Source organism: Tasmannia lanceolata, unplaced genomic scaffold (assembly GCF_043159265.1).
Source record: "Tasmannia lanceolata isolate RefF3 unplaced genomic scaffold, GAP_Taslan_0.1 ptg000015l, whole genome shotgun sequence".
NCBI lineage: Eukaryota > Viridiplantae > Streptophyta > Magnoliopsida > Canellales > Winteraceae > Tasmannia > Tasmannia lanceolata.
This window is the reverse complement of record NW_027518692.1, coordinates 56,343,440-56,368,203: the sequence shown is the minus strand read 5'-3', so window position 1 is coordinate 56,368,203 and position 24,764 is coordinate 56,343,440. Positions and strand designations below refer to the sequence as shown.

The 24,764-nt window shown below is 38.9% G+C and overlaps 3 protein-coding genes across 5 annotated transcripts; 2 read left to right on the top strand and 1 right to left on the bottom strand.

The window, feature by feature from the left end:
• The first annotated feature begins 4,373 nt into the window (after positions 1 to 4,373).
• Positions 4,374 to 6,532, top strand: LOC143892568 (putative LRR receptor-like serine/threonine-protein kinase At1g56140). The gene is made up of 3 exons (XM_077397287.1): positions 4,374 to 4,934; positions 5,038 to 5,188; positions 5,846 to 6,532. Exons 2-3 carry the CDS (start codon positions 5,063 to 5,065, stop codon positions 6,266 to 6,268), a joined length of 549 nt encoding a protein of 182 aa, XP_077253402.1. The 5' UTR covers positions 4,374 to 4,934; positions 5,038 to 5,062; the 3' UTR covers positions 6,269 to 6,532.
• A 7,331-nt stretch (positions 6,533 to 13,863) lies between these two features.
• On the bottom strand, positions 13,864 to 19,430 carry LOC143846158 (uncharacterized). Of its 3 annotated transcripts, XM_077354574.1 has the most exons (11): positions 19,276 to 19,430; positions 17,468 to 17,523; positions 16,767 to 17,393; positions 16,535 to 16,687; positions 16,298 to 16,453; positions 16,098 to 16,226; positions 15,848 to 15,979; positions 14,779 to 15,234; positions 14,586 to 14,671; positions 14,413 to 14,504; positions 13,864 to 14,345 (listed from the first exon to the last, which is right to left on the bottom strand). In XM_077354574.1, the coding sequence occupies exons 2-8, from the start codon at positions 17,507 to 17,509 to the stop codon at positions 14,809 to 14,811; spliced, it is 1,665 nt and encodes a 554-aa protein (XP_077210689.1). In that variant the 5' UTR covers positions 17,510 to 17,523; positions 19,276 to 19,430; the 3' UTR covers positions 13,864 to 14,345; positions 14,413 to 14,504; positions 14,586 to 14,671; positions 14,779 to 14,808. The 3 variants fall into 3 exon arrangements, with proteins under 3 accessions (XP_077210689.1, XP_077210688.1, XP_077210690.1); XM_077354573.1 differs by having other exon boundaries at positions 13,864 to 14,504; XM_077354575.1 differs by lacking the exon at positions 19,276 to 19,430 and adding an exon at positions 18,824 to 19,130 and having other exon boundaries at positions 13,864 to 14,504.
• A 676-nt stretch (positions 19,431 to 20,106) lies between these two features.
• Positions 20,107 to 20,882, top strand: LOC143846299 (uncharacterized). Its single transcript, XM_077354735.1, has one exon. The coding sequence runs from the start codon at positions 20,413 to 20,415 to the stop codon at positions 20,623 to 20,625; it is 213 nt and encodes a 70-aa protein (XP_077210850.1). The 5' UTR covers positions 20,107 to 20,412; the 3' UTR covers positions 20,626 to 20,882.
• Positions 20,883 to 24,764: the final 3,882 nt, after the last annotated feature.

Here is a 24,764-nt window from a genome sequence, read left to right as displayed (position 1 = left end):
TTATATTTGCGGCCAAGAAAGCTTTCTTGGGCACATTAGTTGTGCGCTTTTGTGTGCACAAATCTTTCAACACTTTGGCATAAGTAGAGACCTGAGAAATCGCTTCTAATAAAGGAATGTTAATTTGCACTTGTTTAAACACATTTAAAATTTTATCCATGGCATCCACCTTCTTATTATTAGTAAGTCTTCTTGGAAAAGGAGCTTTAGGAATGAAATCTCGTGCACGGGGAGAAGTTACCTCTTCTGTACTTACCTATTTGGGTTCCGCAATCGAGCCTGTTGGAGGGGAGTCTTTTCTTACCTCTTTGGATGTATTTTGTATATCTATAGAAGGTTCAGATCTGACCTCCTCCTTGTGGTAATCTCTCCACTCCTTAAAGCATATACGGCATTACATTCGTTAGAGGGCTCTTGCGGCGGCAAAATTGGTTGAATGGCATTCAACTGATTTGGCGGTACCTGTTGATTCACATTCATATTCACGTTCCTTGGATTAGGAACGGGTTGACTTGGCATCTTCCCTTTTTCCCTCTCATGCAACGCCATGGCAAGTTGGGAGATTTGCTTCTCCATGTTGTGTTGGCTTGTCATGAAAGTGCTAGTGAGAAGTTCTATGCTTTTTTCTAAGGAGTGCCGACTCTCCTTGTTTTTGAAAACCCGGCAATTGCTGATTTGAAACATTATTAATCATGGGGTTTTGAAAAGTAGGAGGGGAAGGGGATGGCCGAACAAAAGTGGGAGGGAAGGTGGGCCTAGGTTGGCCGAATTGGCCTTGGCCTTGGAAATTGGATTGCCCACCTTGACTCCATGAAAAGTTGGGATGATTTCTCCATCCCGGATTATAAGTGCTAGAATAAGGATTATTAGCATAAAGAGCACTCACATTCTCATTAGAACTACCAAATTTAGCAAGAGTTGGGCACTCTTCCATGACATGGTCCGTGGCTTGACACCAACTACACATAGGAACACTATGTGCAATTTGATTGACTTGTGAAGGTCCTTTGACAACTATTGCTTCTAGTCTTTTGATAAGGCTATCAAGATGGGCCTCTTTTGCCACGGCACCCTCTATTAGAAATCCCTTACTTGAAGTGGCTCTCTCACCGTCTTGAGTGGATTCCCACTCTCTCGTTTTTTCTGCCAAATCAAGTAAGAAGTTCCATGCCGCGGCCTCATCCGTGAAAGATGTAAAACCGTTAGGACACATGGATTCAAGAAGTTGCTTTGTTTGGTAATCTATGCCCTCATAAACAATTTGGCATAAGTGCCACAAATTAATTCCATTGTGAGGACACTCTTGGAGTAGGTCTTTGAACCTCTCCATAAACTTAGAAAATGACTCTAATGGCTTTTGTTTGAATTGTAAAATATCGTTCCTAAGCTTATTAGTTTTATGTAATGGAAATTTTTTTTTTAGGAAAGCGAGGGCGAACTCCTCCCAAGTGGTGATGGAGTTTGTTGGTAAGCCATAGAGCCACTTTTTGGCTCCATCCTTGAGTGAAAACGTAATAAACCGCAACTTTACCGCATCATCGGTAAGTTGTTGCAACTTAATCAAAGCACATACATCTTTAAACTCACGCAAAAATAAATAAGCATCCTCCGAAGGGAGGCCATGAAAATGAGGAAGCAAAGAGATAAATTGCGATTTTAGCTCAAAATTATTGCCCTGTGCAATCGGCAATCTAATGCAAGAAGGTTGCGCGGTTCGGGCCGGATAGAAGCAATCGCGCAAAAAATTGCGATTTTAGCTCAAAATTATTGCCCTGTGCAATCGGCAATCTAATGCAAGAAGGTTGCGCTTTTCGGGCCGGATAGAAGCGATCGCGCAAACTCTTGGGCGGCTCTTGTTCTTCCGCCATGACTACTTGATTTGGATTTAGTGCGATGTCTTCCGCCATCTCTAACCGGTTTGCTCTTTCTAGTCGATTGGCCGAGTTCCTCACCCAACCTACGGTCATAAACACAAGAAAACCAAGTAAGAGAGATGGATAAGCAAAAAACCAAAAATATAACTAAACTAAAAATAACTACTAATCTAACACTTCGAATAATTAAGATTCTAATGCAACTCTCTTCCCCGGCAACGGCGCCAAAAACTTGTTAGAGATATTAAATAACCGCAAGTGCACGGATCGTGTAAATACGGGTCGAACTCAGGAAAGAGAAATCTAGTTGTCAATCCTATTCTTGTACCGATTAGAATACTAGCTATGATATAATGTTGCCTGGAATGGACTCAGGATTTCCGTGGACTTAGACCTCGGAGCCAACACTATATATAAGCATGTATTCTATTCAATCTAAGAATCAAATTCAACTACGATCTTGATTTGGAAATCTTAATTTAGGCAAAGTGTACCAAAATTCTAATGATCTTTATTAACTACTTATCTAATCTAATTAGAAAACTAAAATTCTAAAGGCCTAAGTTAATTGGAAAATTACGAAAGTAATTTGAAATAGTGTAAAAATCTTAATTCAATATAAAAGATTACTTAGGGTTAGAATCCACCATGGGTTTGGATTAGATTGATTAATTAAAACAACTCTTGAATTTGGTTGAAAATTCGATTAACTAGTCAATAAGAGATAAGATCAAAGGGATGTCATTCCTTATAAGTAATTAATCAAATCCACTCTCCAATTTACATTGATTATATAGAACTTTATATTTGTTAATCAACAATCATTCATACGAAAGGGGAAAGCCAGTGGCATGAATGATTGGGATTTTTCAAACACAAAATCCTACACAATTTTTCAATTGAGTAGATTGATTTAATTATAAATATTTCTCCTTCTCCATGGCTTCAACTAAACCCTAAGTAATTAGGATTTACTTATTCATGAAGAAGGGAAGAAAAATTAAAATAAAAGAGATAGATGGGAGAAAGAGTGTCATGTATAATTACTTGAAAATAAAACTAAAAGAAAAATAAACTCTCCACTAATTTGAATTGAAATAAAAATAACTTATTCTTTTTCTCCTCCAATCTTTGGTTGAATCTTCCTCCTTCAAGCTTTAATGTCACCTTGAGTTTGAATGGTGGATGATTGATCCTTGGTTGAGAGTAGAAAAGAAAAAGAACATGAAAGAGAACAAGAAAACCTAAGAGAGAGAGAGAGAACTTGAGAATGGTGGAGAATTGTAGAGAGAATGGAGAGAGATGTAGAGAGAATTAGAGAGTGTGAGATAAGAGAATTGTCTTCTTTTTTTTCAATATGTAACTTTCTTCCCCTTCTATTTTCATCTCCAAGGAAAGACACAATCTTGGCATCTTTTTGTATTTTTGGAAATCACCACCTGTAATTGACAATTTTGTAACTCTTGAGTATTTGTTGATAATGGAAAACTTCCTCCTTTCTTTCTTCACAATTTCAGCAACTTGGTACTCCCTTTTGGTAATTTTGAGCAACTTTTGTTGACTTTTCTTCCTCTTACTCTTACGTGGGAATTGGTGCTCTTTTGCTACAAGACAAAATAGCATGATTATACATATATTAGAAACCATATAAAATCTCATATAAATAGGGAATGAATTTTAGCAAATGTAAGTGGGTCCCACCATTGTTGCATATAATAGCAACAAAGTAAATTAGAAACTACTATTGTTATGCCCAAACCAAAACGTGGGAATGAGTGCATGCTATTTTCCTCCCATGTCCAAGTGGGTCCCACTTGCATGTATAGCAATTAGGAAATTGCTATTTCTTTCAAAAGGAAACGTGGGCTGCTGTTTTGACTTCAAATGGGTCCCACTTTTGCATGTAATACATGGCATCATGCCTCTTTTTTTTCCAGCAATAACCGATTCCAGCAACTTATAAATTCGTTTCCAGCTTCTTTTTAATTCCAGCAACTGATTCCAGCTTCTAATTCCAGCAGCTTTGCTAATTCCAGCAACCTGATTCCAGCAGCTTTATTAATTCCAGCAACTGATTCCAGCAGCTTTATTGATTCCAGCAACCTGATTCCAGCAGCTTTATTGGCTGAAATTTACTTTTCTCTGAAATAAGAAATAGGAATACTTGTGACTTAAAGAAAATTCTATTTCTTTAGAGAACATGGTAGGCCCCACTCAATCCTTGAGATATAGCTAGAAATTTCGACACTTATAACCCTTCAATTTATTCCATGCAACAATCTAGACCCTCCATTTTATAGCCTACCATGAAATTCGATTGCACCCCTAAACTATTTCAACAATATGATACAAACCATCAAAATTGTATATCTCGATGTGACTTGGTTGTGGACCCACTTGTGTAGATCGTAGCAAAGTTTACGGCCGGCTGCCAACCTGACGCCAACCCTCCTCCTTTATCCTGGCTTGGGACAGGCTGTGAAAAACACAGGCGGAGTTGTCATTCAGCACTTAGTATAAAAATTAAATCAAGTGAATCATGTGCTCGATAAACTTTGAGTAAACTCAAATTAATCTACACTTGGATAGAGTTAAAGGGTTTGCTATTTTTTTCCATCTTTAATCCAAAACTACTCAACCATTTATTTGAAAAACTCAGAAAATAACTAGTCATAATTTTTTTGACAATTTGAATAAATTAATCAGTCACTACTACTAATCAACTTGGACTCAGACATCGATTGAGTTTTAAAACATGATCATATCTCTAGAAACATTTATATCGAATATCTATGCAGATGGTGTTTGTTCACTTTGTTGTATTTCAGGAAAGAAAAATTTGCATCTTAATTGGTCAACTCGTTATGAGATATGTTCGGGGACAGCAAGAGGCCTTTCTTATCTTCATGAAGAATCAAGCCTCTGAATCGTGCATAGGGATATCAAGGCCAGCAATATTCTGCTTGATGCTGATCTCAGCCCCAAAATTTCCGATTTTGGTTTAGCCAAACTATATGACAATACAAAGACACACATCAGCACCGGAGTAGCAGGAACATTGTAAGCACTGCCAACCATCCCCATTCATTTTTCTTTGCTTAAATTGTTTATTTGAAGATGTTTACATCAATATAACTCAAATTTCTTTATGGAATTATTGAAGTGGGTATCTTGCACCGGAATATGCCATGCGTGGGCATCTGACAGAAAAGGCTGATGTGTTTGCGTTTGGGGTCGTTGCCCTTGAAGTGATTAGTGGAAGGCCAAATGCAGAATCAAGTTTGGATGAAGAGAAGATATATCTCCTTGAATGGGTATGGAATTTTACTTACCTTGCATGAACCAGAATCAGGAGTCTAGCAAATCAAAATTCATTCATAATAGAGAAGATGATGTATGCATGCGTGGTTGGAAAATATTGACACCCAATTCTTGCACTTAAATATATGTTCTAGAAACCATGGAAGCATATAAGGATCACAAATTAGTGCTTATGTGTAACAAAAGGGAATTGCTAGCGTCCATCGCAAAAGGCATTTCGCGGATGGTCTGTCACGTGTCAGGCCAGCCTCCTCGTGAATGGAGACAAAAGCTGTTGTCTTCATTCACGAGGTGGATGGTCTGACATGCAACAGACCAGCCACGAAATGCCTTTTGCGATGGACCCTAGCAAATCCCGTAACAAAAATAATGTTAGGGCGTATTATGTGTGCATGCGTATATTGTAGGTTTTGTCTCTGAATATCTCAATACAGTATATTGGTATATGCTACCTTGCTTACACTGTGGCAATACTCAGTAATTAGTTGGTGTATTATCACTAATCAAGAACTGTTTTTACGGACCATTATTTGTACTACATTACAAATGGCTACTATCACAATGATAGATTTCCCCATGGAAGATTGTTCTGCTTATGATTTGTCAAACTATTGTCTAACTGATCCCTTGTTCATTCTATTATCTACTAGGTATGGTATCTACATGAAAACAACCGTGAATTGGAACTGGTCGACCCAATGTTAACCGAATTCAATGAAGAAGAAGCTATTCGACTGATTAGTGTAGCTCTTATGTGCACTCAGGCATCGGCGATGCTGCGCCCACCCATGTCACGTGTGGTGGGCATGCTATCAGGAGATAATGAAGTGACTAATTTTATCTCGAAGCCCGGTTACATGACAGATTTGCAAGTCAATGATATACTCAACTTCATGAATGATGATACTTCAAGAATGTCGACTGAAAGACCTACCAGCAGCCAAGGCAATACATCATTAAATACGAGCTTGGTAGGTCATGCAGATGGCTCACCTTGGTCGCCTCGACCTATGTTACAGGAAATCATGAGGGAGGACGATGATGATCACCATCCCACCTCTGTTCAAGCATAAATGTGTGCATGTTTGCCTATATACATACATAGGCAAACACAAATGCTGTGATGGTAATTTATGTAGAGATGAACAGGAAAGGTGGATATTGATTTGTATTTTCATTTGTTTTGCCAAAAATTGATAATTGCACATTTGGAACAGGAGGACCTTGGTAGAAACTGACTAATCTTATGAGATTAGGATAATTGGATGTCAAAAATGGTCATAAGTATGTTTACATTTGTTCTTTTTTTTTTTAATCATGTGTTTACATTTCAAGGAGAGTAGGTATGATGCGTTTCTGTTTCAAAGAGAATAGGAATGATGTGTTGACAGTGAATAGATCAGAATGCTTCAATGCAATTTTAAAGAATGCGATGTGGAAAATGTTTGATTTATTCTAGTATCGCTCGAAGATCGGTCATGAGTGGAAGACACATTTGACTCCATATGGACGTTTAGCACATGATAGAGGTCGTTACCATGCACAATACCCATGTGGTCAATATCTATTTGAAGTACGGTCCTTAACAAATCAGGATGCCGTAGGCCTTTTTTTTTTTTTTTTTTTTGAATGGTAAGGATGCCAGAGACTTAGAGGCTCGAACATGTACGTGTGGTGTATTCTAAATGATTGGACTACCATGCTTACATGCAATGGCGGCCATAGCCTGAGGAATTTCGATCCATATAATTTCTGCCAGCCATGATTTCTTGCCGAGAGGTAACGCGGTAGGTATCAAGAGGTGGTGCGACCTACATTAGATTGATCACAGTGGCAGGTTCCTCCTCCAAGTTTGATGATAGTACTACACCCACACCCTAGACGGGCGCCTAGAAAGCCTCGTTCAAGAAGAACTGGGCAAGAACCGAAAGTTGGTGTACATCACAATTGTAGTAGCTGCGGCCAACTTGGCCCGAACAAAAGATCGTGCAAAAATCCTCCCAAACGATCTCAACAATTCAACCAGACTCTCATTGGGCCATCAGCACGTAGACTTGGCAAACGGGCCAGGTCGGGTCTGGGTCATACAGGCCGGTGTTTTAGTCATAGTCATTGCCTTATCTCAAGGTGCAATGGTCAAGTTTTTATTCATTTATTTATTTTTAATTTTTGAAATGATGGAGCTTTATTAACGAGAAAAAACTCACAACCATGGGTTCCACATAAATAGTTTCCAAAATAATTTTTTCTTGTTTTCGAGGAATATTATAAACCTACTGGACCTTGGATTTTTTTTCCATAGAATATTATTTTTGAGGGAATTTTTTTACACCAATTGCCTAGCATGGGTGGGGCCTACCATTTTACACCACATGTTTTGACGGAGTGAGGCCACCATCGCCACCCAAACCTAGCGCTCACCATTTTACACCTCATTGTTTACATGATGGGGCCCACCATTTCATATCTCATCTTTGATGGGTGTTTCCCACCATATCCACGGCCAATGCATAGGCGGGGGGGGGGGGGGGGCATTTTGCACCTCGTGTTTTGATGAGGTGGGGCCCACCGTTTTAGACCTCATGTTTTCATGGAGTGGGCTACCATCTTCACCCAAACTTTGCATAGGGGAGGGCACAACAGTTCACATCTTATTTTATAGGATAGTGCCCACCATTTCATATTTCATGCTTCATGTTTTAACGGGTGGGTCCCACCATTTCTGGCCAAACCCATGCATGGGGTGCAGACCACGATTTTGCACCACCCACCATTTTACACCAATGTATAGCAGGGTCCAGGAATGCTAGTTATAAAGATTACAAGACCCACATTATTGCTATGTTACCTTCCTGTACATATGTTAAACCATGAAATATACTTTTTAACTCCTAAACCATTACATTACTGAATTAGCTTTGGTTGCCTTTTAAATAAAACTAAAGTCTTCACCCCTTTTCCAGGCGCTGGAATAGACATTGTATTCCGATTCTAAAAGTGAAAAAAAGAATTGGACCAGGGGACAAAAATGATAGCGGGCTGAGTCAAAGAAGGAAAATTGCCGGAATTTGTTTCCTACCCCTTCCCCGTGTCCTAAAATTTTACATGAAATATTTTGAACTAAATTTTTATTTTTATTTTTTTAACATTCTCATGCTGAAGAAGGGTAAATGCTAAGCGGTTATTATCAGATGGATGCACATGCACATATTATTCCAAGGAAAATATGAATACATTCACCCCACTTTCCCCCCCTAGCTACGCTCCTCGAGTGTAAAAAGAGTAGTAAAATACAATAGATAGGGGTGGCCTAGGTGAATGTATCACTTCCCCTTGTATAATTATCTAAACCATTTAGCCATTTAGGGTGTGTTTGGATTGTTGGAATCAAGAACTGTAATCGGGATATGATTCCAGTCCGCTAGATTCCATTGTTTGGTTAAAAAAAAAAGAATGGCATCAAAGAGGCAGAAGTGACAGCGTGTGAAACAAAAAAACTTGGGCATGTTCGGCAACACTTCTCATTCTTGCCTAAAGAATCTGGCGGAAATGGAGCGATGAGAAACTTTAGAAACGGTTATTTATCGCTTCAAGGAATCTTATTTTTTATTCAAAAAAGTAGTAGAAATTTTGGAAACGGACCTTAGCAGGTCACGCAGCCGAACAAGATTTATGAGATTTTTTTGGGTTTTGTCATTCTCCACCCCTGAAAAAGGGGAAAATCCCGTAAAAGAATAGTTGTTGAACACGCCCAAGCTATTGGAGAATGTGTTATTTATTCCTCTATAATTTAACACTCCTCCTCACGTGTGGCCCCTTTTCTAGGGTTGGTCTACATGTGGCACATGTGGCCCCTCTTTTGGGTTTGGGTATTGCATGCGGATTTTTGAAACAACCAACTACTCCTAAAGCCTAAGCTGTTGGAGAAGGGGTTATTTATTCTTTTTTACTTTAACACACAGGAGCAGAATTAGGGAGGGAAAAAATGTAAGAGTTTGTTTCCTACCCCAAGGGGTGGTATATATTATGATTCCGCTCCATTCGAAATGGGATTCTTTTAGATTTTTTTTATTTAAAACTTTTATTTTATTTTTTCCTCGTTCCGTTTAAGGGAGAGTCGGAACAAGATTCTAAATATGATGTGGATTCTGATTCTTGATTCTGACTCCGGCAATCCAAATGCAGCCTTAATTTTTTAGGTCTTAGTAGTCGAGGTAGAAAAATCCATACCAATTGGATTCCAACCCTCCAATAGTTCAAAATTCCAATTTGTTGTGCTTTGTGAATGAATGACCGTCCATTTAGGGAGCATGTTCGGCAACCATTATAACGGTGGCCTTGTCCGGTTATTTAGGTACGGAGAATGAAAAAAAGCTTGGAATCCCCAAAATTATGTATGGTGTTGGGGTTCCACGCAAAAGCAAAGATACCAGATCGGGAACGTGAATGGACGGGGATGGGCTTAAAAGGGACTTGGGAACCTTCCCATTACGGCTAGCTTTTAAGGGTGTGTTCTACTTGGGTCCCAACAAGTGGTATCAAAGCCAAGGTGTGGGAACCCCGGTGTACCCTCGAGCATGGAGAAAATTTCTCAGGGAAGATCTCGGTAATGCCGGTACCTTCAAGGACAGTGAAATTCCATCGGAGAAGATCTCATAGTTCCCATGTTGCCTCCGTATGGAGAGGTGAGATTGTCGACATTTCTTTCGCATGGAGGTGGAGATTGTTTGGGGTTCTAGGCAAAAGCAAAGACCCCACATCGTGAATGGATGTGGATATATGGGCTTAAAAACGACTTGCTTTTAAGGGTGAGTTCTACCCGGGTCCCAACATCTGGCATTCTCGACCCGCAAAGCCGTTTTTTAGTTCTCTATGCACCAGGATTCTGCAAAGTGACGTGGAGTCACTTCCTCGGATAGTCTCGGCTCTATTATTTGTATTGAAGTATACATGATTAAATAAAACCAACTAGCTTTTGGAGTAATTGGTTGTCTCACAAGGTATTAGAGCCATTGCCTCTTGGCAAGTCCTGGGTTTAAAACCCAACAACTTCTCGATATTAAAAATCTTAGTGGCAAAACCAAAAGTGGGGCCACACGTGAGGGGGAGAATGAGAGCCTTGAGGAACATGCCCCTTAGTAGTCACTAGGGACGTCAACAGATCCAACTCAGATCGCACGCACCTATGTCTCAGACATGATCTGCTCAAAGCCCTTTTCGGTCGATCGGATTCGGAGTGTTCTTCGGATACTACTTCCCACGTCTCGGTCACGATACATTTGAAATCAGACCGTCCATCGGAGTGTCCTAGTAAGTCCTACTTACATTTTACAAAGTTAAAATTCTCAAAAGAGGTCAAGGGTGAGCTGCAACAGCGATGACACGACGGGATGAGGAAGTCAATGGCTAGAGAAAGAAAAGATGAGGCCGACTCAAGACTCAAGACTCAGTAATGGGTCCCATCATCTTTGATCGGCCCAAAACATCTCAACCATTATCTCCTATATCTTGTCGGGCCACAACAGAAGTAGCGGTCGGGATGAGCTTTTAGCCATTGATTTGAAATCATAATTTGGAACAAAGAAGCCTCTGCTTGAATCATTTGGACTTGTGACAAAGCAAGGGAGACCTTCTATGAGTTTTTATACAGTATTTGAGTGTTAGTGCAAGAATTTTTAAAAATTATTGTGGGGTCCATATGGATGATCCATACTATTCATTTGTTGGCCCCGCCTTAGATAGACCAATCCCCGAAAATAATCTCCATAGATCGATCCTAACCCTTTAATCTGTAGAGATTTCTATAGTGTGTTGTCCCTCTACAAATTAGAGGGTTAGGATCATTCCAAGGAGATTATTTTCAGGGCACGGCCTATCTAGGAAAAGAAGACAAATAGTAGAAATCTAATCACAAATCTAAGAGAGTTGGAGTTTAAATAGAAATGGGTTTTGTTTTGGTTATCTCCTTCCCTTTGATTCTTTTCGCGGCCACCTCGGTTTTGGCTGCTATTTTCTTGGGAGAGCCCAGGGGTGCAAGATGTGCGCACTCGTGCACAGACTCGTGTACAGATTTATAGGGTGCCGACCTCACCACTAGGGGGTGTGGGGCCTGTGAATTCACCTCCTCCAACACATATGAAGAAGGAAAATGCAATGCCTGTTTGAGACCGGGAATGAAAAAAAAAGAAAGAGACAGAGTTGCTTAAGTAGAACCACTGAATGCTTGTTTTTCTCCAATGGGTTGGTTTGTTTTGAGGATGATTGTTGTTGTAATTGGTTTTTATGGATTTTCTTTTTTATTGGATTGTGTTGTTTATTCTTTAGATGTAAAATTTAATGTGAATTTGGGTTAGATGGTGGGTGCAAATCAGTTTAAATAAAGAAATAAGATGGCTTCCTTTTCTTATTATTCATGTGTTGAAATTATTGTAGAACTGGCCCTTTTTGTATAACTTATTTTAATAGATACAAGGGCCCTCTTTATGCAAGGGCTAAAGAAGGGCCCTTGAATAGAACCATGTCATTGAATGCAACGGAATTCAGTTTCTCAACCGACTGTAAAAATGGTGTGGATCTATTCAAGGGCCCATGCATCTATATTATTCCTCAGGGAACGGCTGTTGCATGGGAGAGCTAGGGATTTATGTGAAAAAAACATGTGGTTTGTGGATGGGCTTATAAGGGAATGGACACCCTCCCCTTAAGGGTAGCATTTAAGGGTGAGTTCTACCCGGGTCCCAACAAGTGGTATCAGAGCTGGGGCATGGTAGCCCTAGTGTTGCAGCTAGCTTTTGAGGGTGAGTTCTGCCCGGTTAAAATCCCTACAAATGGTATAAGAGCTAGGGAGGTTGTAACCCTGTGTTGCCTCCAAGGACAGAAAAAAGTCCTAAGGGAAGATCTCAGAAACCCCGGTGTGCCTCCGAGGACGGGAAAGTCCTTCGGAGAAGATCTCATGGTTCCCACATTGCCGCCGCGTGGAGGGGCGAGATTGACCACGTTGATTCTGCTTTCAAATATGGAAGAAGGTTCTTAATTCATTTAATATACTATAGCCAATGGACATTGGGAAAATTATCAATCTAACTGACATGAAGAGGAACCTTCAGATTGGTGGCATATGGCTACATTAATCTAACTGACTTGAAGAGGTACCTTCAGATTGGTCGCATATGGCTACATTTGACATATGGCATGTTCCACAATTCCACTCAAATTCCAAGCGGCATGAATTTACAACTCTAGACAATTCAATGGAACACTCTGCTCAATTCCTTTTTGTGTGTGTGTGTGTGGGGGGGGGGGGGGGGGGGGGGGGGGGGGGGTGGTTGGCATCGAACCCGCGATCTCAGTTATGAGAAACAAAGTCTCTACCATTGAGCTAGAGGCCCAACCCCTTGGCTCAATTCTTGATTCAAGCAGAAGCTTTTAATTCTGGAATTTTTCTTCTAAACTTTAATTCCTCTTATCCACTAAGGCCCTGTTTGTTTTAGATTATGACGACTAATTGTGGAGTCCCCAACTGATTATTGGACCGGAAATTGCACTAAATTTCAGTCCAATAAGTGGTTGGGGACTCCACATTCGGTTGTCGAACAGGCCCTAAACAAGACAATAAACACGAGTCAAATGGAGACGAATCAAGAGTATTGGATCATAAAAAAATAGCAGCAGAGATGCCATCTCATTTACTACAAAACAAAGTAACAAACCTCTCTGATGCCTAACCTAATCAAACCGAGAATAAGTGGTCTCTATAGGTAGCTTGCAACGGATGAAACTCTGATCAGATCCACTCATTTCTAAATTCTTTTTTGATGATTTCTTCACAAGCTCGGTTGTTAAACTTGCTTGGTGTTTGATGGTCATCAATAGATGTGAAACAAGCTAAAAGAAAAAGAATGATTGAGAGAGAATTTAGCGTCCATTTGTGCAACCAAAAATGACCAAAGGAAACAACTACAGAGCACTTCATTTGTGCTACAAATTAGCCAAATTCATAGCCATTTACCATCAGCAAGCACATCAAGAAAGTGTGTGCGCGCGCCATAGTGTCCATTTGAAACCATACATGCAATAGCAGAAATTCGAAGAAATCATTTAGCATAATGGTCATTTTTTGGTTGCATTACAAGCTAGTTTATTCCTAATAAGGGAGAAGTTTATTGCGTGCCATAGTGTTAAGAAAGTGTGTGTGTGTCATAGTGTCTGCCATATGTTGTTAAATGAAAGTGTGTGTGCGCGCGCGCACGCCATAGTGTTAAGATTGTAGTCTCCTATTGGATCTACATCATTAGCCACAATTGACCTAATAAATAAATGGAGTGCACATGTCTTGATGTGGTAGTTTTCTCACATTTACTACCTTCTATTTCTCGATGTTCAGATTGCTGCTTGGAAATAACTCGCCAATGCTTCTATCTGTGACTCCATAAGTGAATGTGTTATCATTATGCTATATATATTTTTTAATGGCAAATCCCTATGCTATAATTAATTAGAAGGCTGATTGCATAATGGTTTCAACTGGTTTTGAAAGCACGATTTGAGTGGGTTGTAAATCTTAAAAGATTTTCCGTCCATGTCCAACCTAAGAAGAATCCAATGACGGCTCTCGCAAATTGGAAATAAAATTCTCCTAAGTTCGGCAATGGGTATTGCATCAACCACCTTCAGAAGACATCGGGCATCCACCTTATGATGCTCTTTGTACAAAATTATTAATAACTGTACGAAGAAAATGTATGAAGACATTTACATGTAAAATTAAATACATGAGGCTGAGGTGAGAGCCGCTCACCAAGGTATAAAACTTTTGGCTGAGGCTCAATGGAACAGAATAGTGGTGGGAGGGGGATTCCGCTAATGTCATAAGATGGCTTAGCGGTTCGCACGGATGTCCTTGGGATTTGATCATCTTTTCGATGAGATTTGCCACTGGATGCGAAATTTGGAGCTTCTTTCCATCACGTTATAAGGTCCGCTAATGGTGCAGCAGATGCGCTTGCCTGGAATGGGGTCTCGATGGAGGAATTGGAGTTATTTGACTATCTACCCCCTTAGAGGCTGCTGCTGCTGTTCATTTGTTTGTTTTTTTCCTGTTTTCTTGCTAATGTCTTTATGATCTATTGTATGACCATCTCAGTCCTTGTCCTATCAATGAAATCTCACGGCCATTAAAAAAAATAAGTTTCAAACTAGTAACTTGTATATATCTTACATGGTATCTGGTGCTAATGAACATGCACCAGCTCCAGCTTCTCTTGCAGACAAGTCCCTCCTATTCAGTAACGCTCCATTCGCATTTATAACCTACAAAACGAAACAAAGTGATGTTTACAAATCTAGCTCAACAAGTATAAGCTGTGTATGTTTTAAAACAATGTCTCTTACCTGCCCATTTAATTCACCCTCTCGTGAATAGAGTCATGAGATTGGATATAATAGCAAAATCATCTCCGTTTTTAACAACCTATGTGCTACATAACAACCAATGTAACAAGAAATAAGGATATACTAATGACAGTAGTTAAATTAGTAGTGAGTCAGCGACATACGGATAAATCCATTTCGTGTCAAAACATACCTGTCACCCGAATTTAAGAAGGTATGGGCCTTAGCCGACCGCAGGTGGTGTCCCTACATCTTCTTTAATTATGACAACTTTCCTCTTCTTGTTAGCCGTGAAGGGTGTATGTCTAAACCGGCTATCTCGTCTTGGCCTGCCAACCTTAACCTTCTGCTCAACATTCCCCACTGCCACTATCGATTGTGACCTCACATCTACAATGTCCGCTACCTCCTCCCCACCTTCCCTGCCTTCTAATTCTTGAGCATCCAATGCTTCTACCGGTGACTGAGACTCTTCACCTACAACATGAACCTCAACCATGCCCTTCCCTTTCCTATCTAGATCCATCTGGGGGGCTTCTAAATTACTCTTTAGGAGCTCCAACTCCATCTTGACTCTCTGCAGCTCTGCGTTAGCTGCATCTCTTCCCCTTCGAGCCTCTTCTGTGCTCTGTAATGCAATTCGCAGCTCCTATATAACAAGAAGAGGTAAGTTGTCAGGTTAAAACTACATGTGTCCTGTATATATATATATATACATAAAACTACATGTGTCCTGTATATATATATATATAACAAGAAAACGGTTTCTACAACAAGTGTAGATAAGTTATCTACACACTACCTTAAAATACAGTGGAGGGCATATTGTTTGGGTGATCCAAACCATTCATTTGATTGGCGCTCACATAGATAGGGTGTCCACAAAAAATCAGCTCCATAGGATCATCCCAACCCTATGATTTGTGGAGGTAAAATGGACATGTATAAATGTTCACAAATCTGTCCATTTTTTGCCTCCACGGTTCGAAGGGTTAGGATGATCCTATGAAGCTGATTTTTTGGGCACACCCTATCTATGTGAGGGCCCATCAAATGAATGCTTTGGATCACCCAAACAATGTGGGCCCCCACTATATTTTAAGCTAGTGTGTAGATAACTTATCTACACTTGTGTGTAGAAACCGTTCTCTCTCTCTCTCTCTCTCTCTCTCTCTCTCTCTCTCTCTCTCTCTCTCTCTCTCTCTCTCTCTATATATATATATATATATATATATTGAAAAGAAAGGACTTCAAAATTGTACCTTCTCCACAACTTCTCTTCGTTCTTTTTCACGTCGCAGCTCCAACTCCATCTTCACTCTCTGCAGCTCTGCTTCAGCTGCATCTCTTCCCTTTCGAGCCTCTTCTGTGCTCTGTAATGCAATTCGCAGCTCCTGTAAAACAAGAGGTAAGTTGTCAGATTAAAATTACCTGTATAAATATATATATATATATATATATATATATATATATATATATATATATATTGAAAAAAGGACTTCAAAATTGTACCTTCTCCGCAGCTTCTCTTTTTTCCTTTTCACGCCACAGCTCCGATTCAACTGCAATTGCTCTCCTTTCAGCCTCTTCAACGACATCCAATGTGGTCCCTTGCTCCGCAAACACCTCAGTTGGATACTCCTAAGTGAAAACACAAGTCATGTTAAATACTATTAATTGCAATCCAAAGAAATTAAATGTCCAACATGTACCACATAAGGCTCTTGCTTAGGAATGGGCTGCTCTTGTACGCCCTCCATTGCGACACGCTGGTTAACAGTCATATCAATTACTTCCTCTCCTACAACATGGCATGTTGGAGGTAGAAGAGCTACCTCCATTCCGAGGGGTGTAAGCGTCCTCACCACCTGCAAAGTCATTTTAAAATTCGGTTACCATAATGTGATAACAATCTAATGTTTGAATTCATATGATACGCCATACATCACCTGAGAGGGATTCAGCTGCTTGTCCTCCAATAACTTAATCAAGTTTTTCTGGACCAGAGTTGTTGTATTTAATTTAGTCTTCCACTTAAACAGGCGTGGAAGAGCAACAGGGTCACTACTAGTCCATAATGTCGTGTGTTCGAAGATCCAGACCTGACATCAAGAAAGTTTTAGATAAGCATCCACTAAGTTTTCATAGTAAAATGGTTATAAACACAATACAGATAATTACCTGCAGCACTATCGAGCATCCGGCTAAGTGGCCTTTTCCCGTTGTCGAAAGTGCATTCAAATGTTCTATAACATCGTCATACACCGCATAGGCCCATGCAAAGTTGCATGTGCTTCCGATGTTATCGATGTAGGGGAAGAGGGATCGATGAACCTTATGTTCTGTTTGAGTAAACAGAACCGTACTGAAGAGTAGTAACAACAATAATTTTACAGTCAACTCTATCGATTCCTTGTCATCATTAACCACTAAGCAGTTAATCATGGAAACGATCTCCATTCGTGAGGCGGAGGGTTTCCTAAATCTCCAACCCGCTATATTTGTTGTACGACTTCTATTATAAGATATTATCTCCCCCCTCGTGCTTAGGCCCAAAGCTAAGGCCACGTCAGACACATCAAAAGATATTGATTCCCCGCCTAATGTAAAGCAGTTAGTCCTGCTGTCCCATAGACTAACTAGACATCCTAAAAGTGTCTTGTACACAGGGATGCCTCCCAGTTCAAATAAATGTCGGAAGGGAGTCTTATTTAGGAGATTCCAATGATCATCTTTTAACTTTCCCTTCAACCTCTGCCATTCCTCGTTGAACTGGTATGGACAACATCTAGCCATGACATTTTTTTCCTGCAAATATGTTTACATCAGTTACTATGAATACGATTAATTTGTGAAATAAACCCGCTAGTATGTTTATGTACCTTGTTTGTTGTTCCATCGGCGGTTGTTCCATTGGCGGACATCTTTCACTTAAGCACTGTTTTTTAAAAGAAAAACATAGTGAAAATATGGTTAATCTCTTAAGAACAATTAGTAAGGACAAAATGATAGTGACTCTTCAGAACAGATACAAATAGGGCACGCACTTAGCATAAACACTACATTCATGTACAATCAGATAAAAACACAGTTAAAAATTGTGAAAGCTATTGCAAACCAAACAATTTTGAGGTAGACTAGCTCAATTTTAATTGGGAACACACCCAAAACTATTATGACAGATCTGCTCTAGAATTCTATACTTGTTTCACACATCTCCTTTTACTAAGTGTTATTGTTTTCCAACAAACCAGAAAGTTTCTACAACTCTCTACACTACATGGAAACCTTCACTTGCTGCCCTATTGTTGTTTTCCCCAGAAAGTTCAGCTAACTGCTGAATTTCTACCATAAAAATCAGTCCCAAGAGCCCATGTACTCTCAACTAAAATTCAGTAGTACTTAGAATTCCTGAGGTTTGCAAGTGCTATTACAAAAGAAATTAGTTACTGAAATTTCAGCAACTAAACTCTGTTTTTTCATAATAAGTGTCCAAAGTCCAAACCTCTTTTCACACCGAAAAGAACTACAGAGATTAGTTACCAGGGTGGGAAACAAATTCGGGAAACGAGACATGAAACGGAAACGGGAAACGCGTGAAAAGAAAAAAAATAGGGGAAACGAGAAATGAGAAATGAGAGAAAATCGTATGAGAAATGTCCAAGGAAACACATTAGAAACGTTGCAGAAAAAATAGGAAAAACACATATGAAACACAAAGAAAACACAAAATATTTGGTTTTGTACATTTAATTTTTCTTAATTTCAAATTTCTATTTGAATTTTTTTTTATCACAATATATTCTTTTTTTTTTTTTAATATCTATTCCACAATTTTTGATGTGTTTTTCCAAAATGACTTTCGTAAGTTCCACACATATTCTTTCACATGCGTTTTCTACGAGTTTTTCACATATTTATCAAGCGTTTCACACATGTTTTACATAAGTTTCTCATATGTTTCCCATGCATTTCGGAAACATTTTTCCAATTTTTTTTTATCATGTATAGTTAACGTTTCCGAAACGTGTTTCCCACGTTTTAGGGGAAACGGGTTTCCCACACGCGAGAAATGCATTTTAGGGGAAACGGGCTTCACACTTGCCCAAGGAGTTTCCGGCAACTATGCTACAGAGTTGCTGAAATTCTAAAGATCTTTCAATCTATTCAAAGTGATTCGGGTACCAAAAAAGTGTAGAAAAAATCTGCATTAGCTGCTTTCTTCTTATATCACTTACGCTGTAATGGAAATAGAAACTCTGTAATTCGAATAAACTATATGAATAATTCCTTCGGTTCTCTTGACATGGTTCATTTTGAAGATTTCATCCATGGCATCTCATAAAATCACAAACCCCAAAATCTGGCCATGAAAAACCCCAAAATCTGCATGAACATAAAACTCAAAACCCACATCAAATGGATAGAAAGTTCCCATAACCCCAAAATCTCCATGAACATAAAACCCAAAACCCTAAAAACTGCACGAAACCTCAAACCCCAAAATCTGGCCATGAAAAACCCCAAAATCTGGCCATGAAAAACCCCAAAATCTGCATTACATAAAACTAAAGCCCACATCAAATGGATACAGAAACCCCCAAAAGTAATGCAGAAAAACAATCCAAGGAATCAAAGAATCAGACAAAATCAATGCAAAAAAAGAAATCGTAGAGATTATCTTTCTTACCTCAATTCGGCGCGAAGAGGAAAGGAAATCGTCGGTTCGACTAGGTCAAATTTCGAGTTCGACCGAAAAAGAGGTAAAACGAATTACCTAAGGGCATTTCGATCCTTTATACGAGTTTTGGTTTTGCAACATTTCAAAATGCTTTGTATATATGGCCAGGAACCATGGATAAATTGGGTGGCTAAGATCATCCTATGAGATGTATTCTGGCCCACTATTGAATGGTTAAGATCATCAAAACATTGGTTAAGATCATCAAAACACGTGGTTTCCACACTAAGGGGTGCAACTTGGGTCGGGTTGAGGTCAACCCCAACCCGATCCGACCCGAGGAACCCCTTTTTCCAATCCGAACTCAAACTAGACCCGAGTTAACCAGACCGAACCTTAGTTTTTAAGCTTAAAAAAATAGAAAAAATGTCGAGTTTTACTCGGGTCGGGTTGCAAAAACCCTCCACCAAAGCCTGACCCGAACCAGACCGGACCTTTTTTTTCGGGTTGAACCATAAAAAAAACTCCGAATCTCACGGATTCTGTCTTCAATGGGGAAACTTTCTATCAGCCATTGTGACTTATATTTGGACGGTTAAGATTGCTTTGTGAATGTGGTAGAGGGCAAATTCGTGAGTCGTGATCAGCTCTCTTTTTTCTTTTCTTTTTTTATTGGCTCGTGATCAGCTCTGTGAAATAAAGATATGGGCGAGTCATGATTTTCGAGGTATCGCGAGCTACGAACCTGTCCTCCCAAAAAAGTAGCCGTTGAACTTGAACGTTAAGGACTGTCTAATGACTCGATTAGATTCTTCCAGAAAGGTCAAGGGGGGCTATAAAATCCCCATTTTTTTTGGCAATCTCCACTCTATCCTAAGACTTCTCAATCTGAAAATTCTCATTTCAATCCCACACTCCGATACCCAGTTCTTGACCTCCTTTTCCTGTTTGAAACCCAATCTTCAAATTGTATCTAGGTTGATATTAGCTTCATGTTCTTGACCTCTGTTTCCCTTTTGAAAGTAGATGACTGTCAAATAAATTCCTTGTTCTCCCCCTTACAGTGATTAGCATTCCCATATTAGTAAAGGGAGAAAAATAGGAGAAATTTAATCACATTTCTAAGAGAATTGCAGTTAAAGAGAAATGGGTTTTGTTCTGGTTATCTCCCTCCCTTTGATTCTCTTCGCCGTGATCCTCGGCTTTGGCTGCTATTTTCTTGGGAGGGCGAAGGGGCGACAAGATGTGCGCACACGTGCGCAGATTTTCGGGGTGCCAACCCCACCACCAGGAGGTGTGGGGGCTGTGAATTCATCCCCTCCAACACATATGAAGGAGGAAAATGCTGTGACTGTTTGAGAATGGGAGTGATAACAAAAACAGAAAGGTTTCTGCTTTCACATGGAACCACTGAAATTTTGTTTTTTCTCCAATGGGTTGGTTTGTTTTGAGGGTGATTGTTGTTGTAATTGTTTTATGGATTTTCATTTTCTTTTCTTTATTCATTAATGGATTGTGTTGTTTATTATTCTAATGCTGTAAAATTTAATGTGAAGTTGGATCAGATGGGTGTAAATCAGTTTAAATAATGAAATAAGATGGCTTTCTTTTTCTTATTCATGTGTTGAAATCAATGCAGAAGTGCTGCTCCTTTTAGAGTGAAGTAAATTTGCTTAAGTTTGGAACCCCGATTTGGTGTATACTTTTTTTTTATTAAATGGATTATTATAGTTCACTGTGGTAACTAATTTAATAGAGAACCTTTGGTAATCTATCTTTGGTCATATGGAAGTAAATCGGTCCATAAGATGCGGTTGCACTGTGAAAATTAACGTAGAGGAACACCAATTTATTGGTCCCTATATGGGTGTAAAATCAGTTCAATTGCGGATGTAAATCAGCTGTAATAACTAATAAAGGTAGGTTTGTTCCTTGATTCTAATGAATTACTACTACTTATCAATGGAAAAAATGATGTGATACATATACTCAAGCACAAGAGTAAGAATCCATCAAGTACTCAAAAATGCTGCAAAAGATAATGAGATTGCTTAGACCCTGTTTGTTTTGGATTTTGAGAACAGTTGGGAGTCCAAAACTGATTACTTGACTCAAATTTATTCTCAAAATCCAAAACAAACAGGGGCTAAATGTTGTACACAGAGACCTATTGATCCAGATTACCACCGATTAAGCATACCAAATTAGGAATTTTCAGGATCAATCACTTAGCTATGGCTCATTAGTTGTACAGTTTGGACTGATGATATGCATTTCAACTGATTGTAGAGAAGGTTATATGTGCTGAGTTTTCGTGTACAGCTTAAATGGAAAATAATGTTGGAGAGCAACCAGGTTGTGGCACGAAAGCCTCTAATAACCAACCTCATGCTTCCATTGAAGAAAAGAGGACCAACCTCATGTAGTTTGTGACTCTTGTTCTGTTATACATACCAGCACACACTGTTTTTTTTTCTTTTGCCAATAGAAAAGACATTTATACATTCTCAATTGCTCAAGCCACCTCTTCTTAGTTTTTTAACTGAAAAAACAAGAGATGTATAAGGAAAGACTTAGTAGATAACAGAACCTTGCCTCCTTTTAGTTTTGCTAGTGGAAAAGTAAAAGATGATGGTATTAAGGTGGAGGCAAGTAGATTAAAGAAAAAAAAAATTCCAGAAGAGAGAATAAAGCAAACAAATCTCTTTTGGGTTGTCCAGAGTTTCCTTTATCTCGAAATAGGCGAAAGAAATACCAGTAAGTTGAATTGTGATGTTCTAGAATAATAGAGGAATCTTTATTTTCCAAAAACAGTGTACTAGGAATCATCAGCTTCTACCCAAAAAAAAAGAAGAAGCAATGAGCTCTCTAGAGTTTCTAATTTCCATAGAGTTTTTGAAAAGAAATTACATCATTCTTAATGGGGTTGTTCACCACAGGAATAGCAAGCCGGGGTTTATTTTATCCTAGGATAGATTTGCTATCCTCAGTTCACATCAACCTTTATTCATGGATAAAGTATCAACAGAACAAAAATTGGTGAGCAGCAGACAAGATAATTTCATGATAAATGTTTCCAAGCAGAATAGCTAGTCCAAGGAACAGCTTATCCGAGGATTTATATCCCAATGGTGAACAGACCCAATATGTGAAAAGGTAAACTCTCCACCATGATTGACAAAATCATGAGACAAAATTGCTCTTATGAGAACTTTAAATAAACTCCTCCCAATAGACACACCCACAATTCCTTCTTTTTTGGATGATAAAAAACCCTCATTAATATTTCTAGCTTGCTTTTCAATTTCCATGTAGACTTGATTATTTCCTCAATTGCCAGGTTGATCCTCACATACAATGTAAATACCATATGATAATGCCACCTGAAACATTTTTCTTTCAGATTTGAAACAACTCATAACAATCTTGCATGATATTTTTATTATTTTGCCATACCAACTTCCATGTTGTTGAGAGTACTAACCCCAATGGTTAACCAAAGACCTGATCTTGTTGCAAATCACAATGCTGATATTTTAGTTTGTCAAAAGTAGGATTAGATTCTATAAAAATTGTGCTTTGCTTGTCACAGAACAACTACACTATTAGTTAGAAAAATTCGTAAGTCTACCATGTGATACTTAAATTTATACCAGCTCACACTGTGGAGCTTTAGCCACTCGATGTAGAGATACTCAGAGCTGTTTTTATTCCTCTAAGATACCATTTTCCTCCAACAAATGTACAGTACACAAACAAACCAGCTGTAAACATTTATCAATAAACCTCCAGCCTAATTACTTTAAATTCATTCACCCCACAAAATGATCTTTTGTTTTGGTATGTAATTTTGGAACAGACCTAAGACTTCACGATTGAGGCACAAAGCCATCTATTTGGTTGCCATATGTTTCTCTTGCAGGGCATGGTACAAAAATGATACTAAAGCTAGTTTTTGATACTATGCCTTTTAACAAAATTTGGGTCATTCGGTTTGGGCACTGAATCCATTAACTTACCCAAACTTGAGCTTCCCACCAAGGAAGAGAGAGATTGACTTCGTAAATTGTAAAAGGGAGATGAATTTTTCGCAACACCCCCACCCCCCCCCCCCCCCCCCCCCCCCCGGCCGTGAATGTGGGCCCTTTTAACCTGAATTGTGGGCACTCTTAACGCTTTTTGACATCAAATCACGTTAAAAGGGGGGCACAGGGTCAAATTGTCAAGCATACTAGGGCAAACTCGGACTAAAAATGCATGATATATATATATAGGACTGTCCAACTTGATTTGCAACTTGAGAAGTAAAAGAAAGCATCTGAAAAGGAAACATAGAATGCTTGACAATTTGACATGCAGCACAAGAAGTTACCACAAAAAGGAAACAAAGATGACAAAATATATAAATTAAGGAATGCTAAAATCACCATTAAAACAGATTACAGAGACGAGGACGTCGATTGCCTCTATAGTTTGAGATGTACAAATGGTCAAAGAAAAAGATCCATCATGCCTACCTTCGGTTAATCTTTGAGCTTGTGAATGGTGCCTCCAGTCTTCTAGGGATCTAGGAAGGATAAAGTATTCTTATATGTAATTTGACTGTAAAAAAGAAGAAGAAAAGAACTATGACAAGAAGAATGACGGACCATCAACTTCATATAGCATCACCAAATAAGCTTCTAACAATACCCTTGTCATAAATTCACAGCAAAAAGGGAAAACAGGGAGACGCTAAGCATAGCAAATATCGCCTGAACATAGATCACACCATTTGATCTTCCACATTAATTGGTTTCAAAAGTTTTCAATTGCAAAACAAAATGTTCTGTAGATTATCTCCTCTAAAACACCAAAAGGTTTTCCCTGTTTTCTTTTTGTGGTAATAAACCCCAGCAAAATGTTCTGTAGATTATTCTCCTCCAAAATACCAAAATGTTCCCATCTAAAACAGGATAAAAGAAAACACATATTATAAACCCCAGCAAAAAGGGTTGCAAAAGAGGGAACTTTTCTCTCAACCCAAATACCCAGATGTCCTGCATCTCCATCCTATTGGTAATTACATAAAATGCAACAAATACAAAAGTATTTATCCAAAATGTATATAAGATACAAAACAAGAAAATTGGAATGCATTCAGATTAATTTTATGATTTATAAAAAGAAGAAAAAAACACAACCTACACCATCAACATATAGTTGCCGGATCTGCAGCACAATAATTTCTTCTACAAAAAAAGAAAGAGCAAACTGAGCTGACAAAATAATGGAATTAAAAAAAAAGGAATTTGAAAGAGTAAATATCTCTGATACCTATGATACACTGTAAAAATCTCTAATACCCTCTAACAGAGCTTTACACTTACTCTGCTAACCATGCAGTCTTTTGTCTTAATGTTTATTGATATGTAGAATATTTTGCTTCTCTTCACAATTGGGGTTACATCTTAAAGAGTTTTTGCACTTCTTTTTTTCTTTTTTTTGGGTTGGTAAGC

Excerpts from the sequence above, each read along its gene's own strand:
- LOC143892568 (XM_077397287.1), top strand. The coding sequence starts at position 5,063 with ATGCGTGGGCATCTGACAGAAAAGGCTGATGTGTTTGCGTTTGGGGTC. Across the intron at positions 5,189-5,845 it reads AGATATATCTCCTTGAATGG|GTATGGTATCTACATGAAAA; the intron begins GTATGGAATTTT and ends ATTATCTACTAG.
- LOC143846158 (XM_077354573.1), bottom strand. The coding sequence starts at position 17,509 with ATGTCCGCCAATGGAACAACCGCCGATGGAACAACAAACAAG. Across the intron at positions 16,227-16,297 it reads CTAAGCAAGAGCCTTATGTG|GAGTATCCAACTGAGGTGTT; the intron begins GTACATGTTGGA and ends GTTTTCACTTAG. Across the intron at positions 15,980-16,097 it reads AAAGAGAAGCTGCGGAGAAG|GAGCTGCGAATTGCATTACA; the intron begins GTACAATTTTGA and ends CTTGTTTTACAG.
- LOC143846299 (XM_077354735.1), top strand. The coding sequence starts at position 20,413 with ATGGGTTTTGTTCTGGTTATCTCCCTCCCTTTGATTCTCTTCGCCGTG.